Consider the following 10,868-nt stretch of genomic DNA (forward strand, 5'->3'; position numbering starts at 1 on the left):
GACGGGTGAAAGCTCCTATTGGGAGCATTTACATTTGTCCCAGACTTGGAGATTGGAGATTAGTCTCCAAAAATTGGCGAAGGCCCGTGATGCAATACAGCAGCCCAGCTGCGATGGAATGGTCACAAAAACAAAACCAAACCCTACATTCATCTGATGAGCCAGTGCAAAGCTCAAGACTTTCGACTACTTGGCCCCATGACTATCAAGAACCGTCAACACTTCACAAGCATTGAAGGGACTATACCTGCCGAATTGATAAGCCATAACCCCACAAACTACTGTGCAGGTGCAGGGTTGTTCCCAGCACATAGTCTTAAAAATAGATACACTGCAAGAGACTGATCCAATCGTGGAGCCTAACAATAAAAAGGTCTCTTAGATTCTTCAGATCGAAGTGGACCTTATAAAGCAGAAGCAGGGGAGACTGGAACTACACTGGCTACCCAATCCTCGACTTGGCCACGCGTATTAATCTCCACATTCGTATCCAGACTCACGGCCGTTACCGTAACCTGCACTCATTACCCCAGGCCATGATATAAGTGTTTGGAGTTAGTGTGAGAATGATTGCGATTCGACAAGAAACAAGACTTGATTACAGGAAGTCCATTAACTTTTTTTGGAAAGAAAGAAAGCAAGCCTAAAGAGAAAAACTCAAGCATGCCAAGAAATACATGAAATAAATAGGGACACTCTTACTACCCAGACACATTGAAATCCTAGAGGCGAAGGAAATAGAGAAGCCAATAGACTTCTAAATTTAAGGAGTTAGACTACTTACATAGCCTAGTTCCAACGCTCCAAAGTCATGATCAGGGGCAACCTCTCCAATTTCTTGCTCCGATCCCTGTGCACGTGCGACAGAAACCGAAATAAGGGGTTTGCGAGCAAACATTCTAAGTCAGAACCCGGAAGTGAATGCAAGACAGCCGACAGAAATAAACATTAGAAATAAATGACACATGGTTGGCAACGCATGCAAAAATAAGAGATGAGTGGTAAGATGAGCGCATGGTGATATGCATCTGAGCTTAAAGCGAGATACGCAATAGACTTACTTCTAGACGAAAGCGCATCCTTGGGGAAGGTTCCTTGTCGGGCTCTTCATTAGCCCCTACTGATTCAACATCGGGATTTTGCTTCTTAAAATTGGCACGCCTGGCTGCTCCCTGCTCACATCAATTACAGCATCCATTAATGACACGATACGCACCAACGTACATGTTCATTTACAAGATATAATTGCCACTCTTACCCCTCTTCAGCACACAAGTCTGTCTCTCTGACTTCCAAACAATAAGTCGAATACACAAGCAAATATGGGAGCTCCTGAAACTGCAAGAAGCCAAACCAAGCGACACAGTGTAGGAATAACAGTCCGATCCATGCATATTAAAATGCTGTATATGAAGATACATACCGCAGCAGAGGCAGCAAGTCCAAGCTGTGCCATCTGTAGACCAATGCCCGAGTCCTTCAGCATTTGCATACGTTTCTCCTGAGTCACTTTCTTCCATTTTAAGGGCAATCGGGAAGTACCTTGCCTTGTCACCTTGTACCCCTGCCAGATTCATGGTCCTACTGGATGAGCATCTAGCCAATAAGAGCACTCAAGAAATTAAGGTCAGTCTCACAGCACAGACGGGATTCCTGCCCCTAATTGTTAAAATGAAGACTAAAGACCTAACATCAATTTATCACGTTGTGCGCATCCCAAAGAAAGAGGCTGTAACAGAAGTTGGGTTTTACATGTAACGCAATTCGCACATAAATGTCTGTGTCCTTGCGAAGGAATCGAAATTTGGCCATTCTTGGAACAATGTACAGTTAATTACTGTAAAAAAGGAAAGATGTTCATTTTACCTTGTGCTCCAACGGATCTGTTGGTATATCAACATTAAAAAAGAAACCTTCGGGATATATTCCTCCCTGGATGTCTCGCAGAGCCGCTTTTATCAATGGAAGACTCACAGTTGCTGCTGATTTAAAATCGTTATCATTGCTCTTGCCTCCTCTTTTCCTGGACGTTCAGAGGATATCAGCAAACAGGAGAACATGTTTTAACAACTGAATTTAAAGTCTCTGACTTGGGTGGCAGGATGCAGAAACAAAATCTGAATTTCAAATACGAGATCAGCGATGCTGAAATCGTACAAGGCCATACCACAATTTGAACATAAGAAAAAGGCTGCGTATTATAAGGTACCAGTCTAGAGAAAGTGCAATCGCGGGTACACCGTTGATAAATGCTTCACGTGCTCCTGCCACTGTACCTGAGTATACACTGCGCGAATCATCTCTCTTAGACTCCAAAATAATTTCAATCTCTACAGTTATAGAGTTGTATAAATACTGCAATACATTCAATCGGACTATGCATCCACGGACATGTCATGTTCACCCATTTCTCTACAGTTATTGGTAAAGATCATACCTACGAGCTTAGCAGGACATTCCAGCAAAAGATGCGTTCTGAACACTGGCAGTCATTTCTAGTTATCAAGATTGAAAGTACGGTAAGAATGTAAAGGGCATACATGTGGTAACCACAGTTGGAGCCTTTGTTGATACCACTGACCACCTGAATTTCCAACCCCATAAAAAGTTAGATTACCCTTGTGGAAATGTTCTCTGAAGACCAGCAGCAGGTCGAAAGACCCCAAACAGACGAACCATCAGCAGGGACCTCTGAACAAAAGCGTATGGCTTTTGTCAAGAAGTCTGTAATACAACCCCACAACTTCGTCAGACTATAATAGGGATAATATTACCAAGGTCGGTTTCGCCCATGGGAAAATAGACGATGTCAATGCCAACGAGACACAATCAGCAGGGGTTCCTGCTCAAGACAGCGACAAATTATCGTAAGCAATGTAGAATTGGACAATTCATTATCATCATCAAGACATTGTACACATTGCGAATGATGAATTCTTAGGTGATCCACAATCAAATACTAAAATTATGAAAAGTGCCTGTAAACGTCTGAACAGAATTTTCGATGCATTAGGGTTGCACCACAATAACCGTATTAGCAACCATGCTGAAATCCGCCCAGAAAACTAATGATGAACAAATAGAAAGTTCTTTAGCTTAAAACTCCGGACGCATGCTAAACATAACGGATGTTGACGACTTCGGCATAAGACAACCAAGGACTTACCGGAGGTTTCAAATGCTGTGGCGCCCAGGATGTTCACCGACGAAACCTCTAAAACGCTCCTGTGTGTAATGCTATGAGACACGCCTGACTGTTCTCTGCAACAAAAACACGGAAATTACAGTAAAGATCGAGTGCCTTGAAATTCGAAGCAAAAATCAATAAAGGATCAACGTCTTGTATTTCCACTTCCACAGATTCGCACTTAGAACTGGTAGAACCGCATAAAATTCCTAGTTTTCAGTAAAAAAATCAAAATAAAAAATTATGTGTTGAACACTGCATGCCCAAGCATATTAAATCCCACTTGGCCCTCCCACCATACTCAGTCATCCATGGTTACAGTATCTATTGGGTGGTCTCGAATTTGACAAGGGAAGAAACTCACGAATCCGGGGCGCAAATGAAGACGTTACAGCTCACATCCTCGATCAAGACGGCAACCAAGGCCCGTAATCCTGGCGCATTGATCCCATCGTCATTCGTAACTAACACGTTCGGCAGGCCATTGTGCTGAGCCTTGGCAACGACGCCACTTGATACAGCCTCCTCCTCCGCCTCCTCCACAGCATCCGCTCGCAGGTGCTTCATAAAGCTGGGCGGCAGCTGGCCTCCGGTGTACATGATGGCCGACTGCACGCACAACCCTCAAAACACAAACCTCTCGAGGATCCCACACCGAATCCCCAACCTCCCCCTCGAAATTCCCTCAAAAAATTGTTCGAAAATTCATAATTCAAACATCAACGAGGTGCTCCAGCGTGCTATGCAGAGCGAATACGTCGCAGTGGATTCGTTACAGCAATTCCGATCAGGCAGTGTGAACTGCGTGGATTCCTCGACGAGCAGAGTTTCGAAGACTTGGTGAGGCAGAGGAGAGAAAGCAAGAGAGGGAGAGAGAGAGAGAGAGAGAGAGACCGGGTCTCGCTCATCGAGGGGGTATTCCCACCCTGGATCGAGCCCCACCCGGCCCGCTTTTTCTCGAGGCGCCAGCTCAGACCTTTGAGCGTGGATTTTTCTTGCTGGCGTCTCCGAAGGTATCTTTTCACCGTTTAGTTGAATTATGCTGAAAAGATTCGATTTAGAACAAAAGAGATGAATTTGTTTCTATATTTGTGCAAGGATCTTGCAATTATATATATTTTAAATTTATATATATATATATTATTAATATAAATTTAATATAGATATTATATATTAATAATATAATATAATATATATTTATATATATTACATATTAATAATATCAATTTATATATATTATTAATTATATATATGTTAAATATAAATATATATATATATATATATATATATATTAGAAAGATTTAGTGTTTATTTTTTATATAAGATATGTGGATATTGTAAATTTATATAAATGTTGGATTATATATATATATATATATATATATATATATATATATATATATATATATATATAAGTTTTTGTAAAGTCATTAAAGAAAATAGTCTCAAATGTTATACTAGTATAGAAGTATTCAATATTGTATCAAAACTCAATATTATAAAAATTTGATAAAGATTATTATTGCAAGAATTAATTTTATATTATAATTTTTATTCTTCTATGTAATAATCTCATATATAAGCATCCTTCAAAACAAAGAATATTGTCCTTGAATTCAAACTTAGAAGTATCACAAAATCTAAAAGAATTATTTTTAATATCATGCATAAGAAGATTTGAAGACATATTCAATTGAGTTTGACTAAGAAATATTAAATCAATATTCAATGTTGAATAAATTGCTTAAAGATGGAATTTCTTTGGCTTCAAAAGAATTTTTAGTTGTTAATTAAAGACTATATATCATTCTTTTGGTGCAAGATAAGGACATTTAAAATTTGCATCTAATAAAAAAATGTTAGTTATATGATAGATAAATGATATTAAATAGCAATTTTTACAAGGATATGGTCCAATATGCTTTGCAATAATTTCAAACTTGTACTAACATGAAATATTTGAGTTTCTTATGATCTATATAAATAGTTACTACATTAAAAGCATCTTCTAGATAATGACATTATTCTTGAAATATATCTATAGTTGCAAAAAATTCTTTGTTGTGGATCTTGTACTTAATCTCAATTTCTGAAAATTTTCTTTAATAAAAAAACTAATGGATGAGGTTTATCATTTAATTCCATTTGTGACAATACCAAACTAAAAGAAAAATCGAATGTATTCATTTTTTAAAAAAATACATTATAAATTTTAATGCAATATATGATTGGTGTTTTAGTAAAACTTGTCTTCAAAGCTTCTAATGATGCTTCAATTTTTTTGTTCTATTGAAATTTTTCTTTAGAAGTCAAATGTGTCTGTTGATTTGGAACTTGATAAATATTTTTTATAAAAATAGATAGTAATTGACAAATCTCAAAAAATATTAGACATCTTATATTGTTTTTAGAATCTTCCAGTCTATAATAGCTTAAAATTTCTTTAGATCTATCATAAGTCTATCGTTTAAATTGAAATAACTTAAGAAATCAATTTGAATTGTGTGAAATATATACTTTTTAATCTTAGTATATTATCTTGCATCTCTAAATTATAACAAATGACAAATATGATGTTCATATTCTTTTGTGTTATTAAAATAGAATAAAATTTTATCTACATACTTATAAATAAATTCATCTAAAAATTCTTGAAAAAAAATATTCATTAGATGTTGAAAAGTAATTGGAAAATTTGTGAAGCCGAAATGCATGACATTATATTTAAAATATTCATACGTGTTTTGAAATATATCTTTTATTCATCTATTTTTTGAATATCTACTAGATTATGTGCTCTTTCTAGATCTATTTTTATATAGATCTTCATTTTATTTAATTGATCGAATAGTCCTAATATGAAAGATAGGGGGTATCTATTCTTAATAATAAACTTATTGATTCTTTAATAATCCACATTCATTTGCAATGATCAATTTTTTTTCCTTCACAAATAAGATAAAAATTCATGCTAGAGATTTTGAATGGCTTATAAAAATCCTAGCTAAGTTAATATTAATATATTTTTGAAGTAAAGCCAAATCATTTTGTAATAACCTATAGATTGGTTGAAATGGAAATTAAGCTCTTTCTTAAAAATTAATTAAGAATTCATAATGACAATGTATTGTCAAAATATTTACATCTATTTCATCAAAGATAATTTGATAATTATTATAATAAATTAAAATATAATTTAAAATTATTCCATTATTAGAAATAAATATAGCATGAATAATAAAAGATGATCATTTTTTTTGCAATATACATAAAAGCTCTTCTACCTAAAAATAAGAGTTTGATTATACTAGACTTATGACTTTCTATTTGGTTAATAAAGATCATAGTTGTGCTTTGGAAAAAATCAAGCTTACAAGAAATACAATCTATTTATGGATTATATTTTTTAGCTATAATAAAATCTAAAATTAGTAAATTAAATAAATATTTAATAATATTAAATATGATTAACCTATCATAACCATTTATTTTTATATATACAACATTATTTTCATGTGTAATATCTCTAAAAGACAAAAGACAACTATCTATGATTTCTATATGCATAGATTTAGTTTTTTTTACCAAAGGTATTTCATATCTTTTCACAAAGTTTTTATCTAAAATACAAGTTGTGGTTTCTAAATCAATATAATAGAGGCTTTGTAATTTTTTAATCTTGAATAAATATCTATACTAAAATATGATAAAGATTTTGAAGAGAAAATGAGACCCTTACTAAGTATTGCATATGATTCCAGCCACATAATCCTTATTGTAGTTGAAAAACTTCTTTTCTAATGTATTGTCTTCTTTGACAACTATGATCTTTATTTTGTAGTTATGTTGCTTCTTTAAATAATATTAGAAAATATACTTACATTTTCTATATTATAAGCATGATCCATCTTGATAATGCCAAATTTGCTCTTACGTGCAATTGTTTCTTTTTCTTTCTTTTACTTGCTCTTTGTTTTTCTTCTTTGTTCTTATTAAATACATCTTTCACTTTATATTATCAATTATAAACAACTCTTAATTAAATTTATCTTATAATTTGAATTAAAAACTATATTTTATCATCATAAATTGCTCTAAAATATAACTAATAATATTTACTTCAATAAAAGATAGTGCAACAATTCTAGATATTTAAATTATAATATTCAACTTATATAATGTATGGAATCAATATTGATATTACTAGTATATTGTACCAATAGAATCATATGTATTTAAACTTCCAAAGGCTATAAGAATCATTACTATGGCTCTTTTCTACACTTAAAAAGATTCTCAAGCTACTACTTGGTTCTTGCCTACCATCTACTCAATCTACTCTAATCTTGCATAGAAAAAAAAGAAAAAAAGAAAATAAAACTAATTTTTATAGTGGTGCTTTTTGCTCTCTAATTTTTTTTGGTTTTGCTACTTCTTTGATTTTTAAAAACAAAGTCTTCCATTGAAAGAGCTCTCCTTTGTTGTAGCTATTGATGTCAACATCTGTAATGTATAATCAATGTCACTTATAGATCTTTATTACTATGTGTTACAAAAACTTTTTTATTCAATCAATTGGTTTTGCTATTGTAAATTTTTGGATTGAAAATGCCACTCAAATGCAATTACAACTATTAATCAGATTTTTTAGAATGACTAAAAGAAACTTAGGAGAACTAGGAAGGAGGCAAGTAAGTTGTAGGGCACATGGGTTAGAAACTCAAAAGCCATTCTTAAGTGGGCCCTCACTGATTTACATTGACATATGTAGGTGCTGAATTTTGTTTAAGGACTACCTCTCTATTCCCACTTTTCAACCATCACTTTTATCTCAAATATTTTTTTTATTGTCATGTATTACAATGTTTAATGTACATGATCATTAAAAAAAATAAAATAAAATAAAATAAATTTGCAAGTCATAATTTTTTTAAGGTAGTATTAAAATTTATATAAGAATATATAAAAGAGGTAATTTAAAGTTAAATATATCATATATATAATAAACTTTATTTCTAAAAATAAATAAGTTATATAAAATTAAGATGATAAATTAGATAATTAACTAATTTATTAATTATTTAATCTTATTATAACTATTTTTAATTTTTTAGAAGTATAAGCTTTAATTAAAATAGCATGAAAAATAATTTCAATAGTATTATTATTAAAAAAATATAAAATAAAATTCATATTAAATATTAAAAATTAAAAAAGATCTAAATTATAAACTTATTTTAAAGCATTATTAGAAAAAATTTCAAAGTTTAAGCTAATAAAATTAAATAATTATATATATATATATAATTTAAATAACTTTTAAAAAATAAAAAATAGTAAATTTTTTTAAAATAAATAAGTATTATCATAGGTTTTTTAAGGTAAGTAAATATTACCTTATGTAAGTTGTTAATGGTCAAAAGGCAACAAAAAAGTAAAGGGAAGTAACTAAGGTGGTAGCTAGGATTTAGGTGGTAGCTAGGATTTTAAGTGGCGGTTAGGATTTTAGTGGATGAAGCAAAGATGGATGAAGATGAAGTTCAGCCATAATAGATGTAAATTCTACATATAAGTAAAAAATATTAGAAGAAGGAGGTATCTCATTCTACACTTTTCTTGTGTGCAACTTTGTTGATTTCTACTCACTTATATCTTGCTTGTTGTATTTATTCAATAGGTTATGGATCCACTCACACTTTGTTGTGCCATTCAAGTAAGTTAATATCATTTTATTGTGATTGTACTTGTGTGGAATAGATCTTATAGTGTTTGCTGATGTTAGGATTTTTAAGATTAAAACTTGCATGTTGGACATGAAGAAGTGCTGACTTTGACCTTATAGATCTCTAACATTGCTTTGTGGGTTCTTATCTCCTAAGATTGAGAGTTTAAGACATTATAGAAAGACCTTGAAAATATCTTTTATCTTGCTAATGTTGTTTCATTTATCTTAAGTGTATAGTGAAATAGTTGATTCCAAAGAGTGAGAATTCATGATAGTGAGATTTATTGGAATATACATACTTCTTTAAAGCTTCATTGCTTGAACTGAGAGTGTTTTGAGTGAGAAAGCATTCATTTGTTCACAAGAAGGCATTTTGAAATTCTGAGTATAAAATTATTTTGGTGATATCAAGCTCATAGTGCCCATTTTCTTGATATTTTTAGATAAAGTTCTTTTAAGACATGGCTTCTAGTGAGGATGAAGGTTTGAGAGTGATTGAAAAGTTTAGAGGAGAAAATTTCTACCATTGGAAGGTTAAAATAGAGCTTTTGTTGGCGTCTTTGGACCTTTGGGATATTATAGATGAAAGTGAAGATGCTCCAAACATACATACAGATGCTAAGGACAAGAAGGACTTCAAAAGACATAAAAAGAAGGCTTTTGGAATAATTGCCAATAATTTGGATGAAGCCCACTTTTCTCACATCATCTCTTACAAAGGACTAATAGAAGCAGGAAGACTCTTTGCAACATATATGAAAAGAAGAACTTATCCAACATCATCTTCACAAGGAAGAAATTCTTTACTTATAAGATAAAAGAAGATGAAGATCTCATGGGTCATGTCAATAAGGTAAAGGTTTTTACAAATCAACTAGCAATTATTGACAAGCCTTTAGAAGAGGGTGATATTGGCATGATCTTGTTGATGAGTCTTCTCGAGTCCTACAACTATCTCGTTGTGGCATTGGAGTCCATGAAGTTCAAGGAACTTACAATGGACTACAAGATGGCAAGAGTTACTTGTGAAGTGACCAAGAGGAAAAAAAAAGAGCCTCAAAGTGAAGATTTAGTACTCTACTGATGTTAAAGCGAGGACAATCTTTCATACCAATGAGATAATATCAAAACTTGCTTTATTTGTGGAAAATCATATCATTTTGTACAAAATTACTACAAGGCCAAAAAAAAAGATAAAGAAAGTACTAACAATATACATAAGTAATTTAAAAGAGATTATTTCGCTTTCATGACAAGTAAAAGCACCTCCATGGTTGTCATATCTAAGTAGATTGTTGATTCTGGTGCTATCAAGGATAGCACACCATACAAGTATTCATTTTATACTCATGAAGAAATTTTAACATCAAATGTCTTTATGGAAGACAATGGCATAATAAAAGCTATTGGAATAGGTTCTATTGTAGTAGAAATTGTTGTGAGAGGACAAACGAGGAGGATTAGATTGAAGGATATCTTGCATATATTCAAAATCAAGAAAAATCTCTTTTTCATGAATAAATTAATTTTATATGGTTGTAAAGTACAATTTGATAATAATGGATGCTTTAAAAAGACATTGGATAGAAATAATGTTGCCAAGGGCTTTAGACATGACAACCTTTACTTCATCAAGTCTAGGATGGTGCATGGAGTTGAAGATATCGCATTTATTGAGTTTTCACTTGATCAAGATAAGTTTGGCATTTGACATCGATGCCTTTGTCATTTGAATGCCAAGAAGATGAAAGAACTCTAATCTATAGTAAGTGGTATGGATCTTGGTCAATTTAGGTACAATGCCAATACACTTGCTTGTTAAGGTTACATCCAAGGCAAACAACAAAGGGCCTCATTTCTAAGTGGAGTAGCAATACGTGCCAACAAGTTTTTTGAGATTGTACATTTGGATGTTTGTAGACCTATGAGGATGCCATTAATAGGAAGAACATGATA

General features: G+C 32.4%; 1 protein-coding gene across 1 annotated transcript; it reads right to left on the reverse strand.

Annotated features, from left to right (window-relative positions):
- On the reverse strand, positions 1-4,021 carry LOC112295638 (uncharacterized). Its single transcript, XM_024547477.3, has 10 exons — positions 3,552-4,021; positions 3,167-3,261; positions 2,775-2,842; positions 2,541-2,584; positions 2,210-2,287; positions 1,867-2,023; positions 1,424-1,564; positions 1,062-1,172; positions 785-850; positions 1-515 (listed from the first exon to the last, which is right to left on the reverse strand). Exons 1-10 carry the CDS (start codon positions 3,785-3,787, stop codon positions 405-407), a joined length of 1,107 nt encoding a protein of 368 aa, XP_024403245.1. The 5' UTR covers positions 3,788-4,021; the 3' UTR covers positions 1-404.
- Between the last annotated feature and the right edge of the window lie 6,847 nt (positions 4,022-10,868).

The sequence above is a fragment of the Physcomitrium patens genome, chromosome 18 (assembly GCF_059467195.1).
Source record: "Physcomitrium patens ecotype Gransden chromosome 18, ASM5946719v1, whole genome shotgun sequence".
Classification (NCBI taxonomy): Eukaryota; Viridiplantae; Streptophyta; class Bryopsida; order Funariales; family Funariaceae; genus Physcomitrium; species Physcomitrium patens.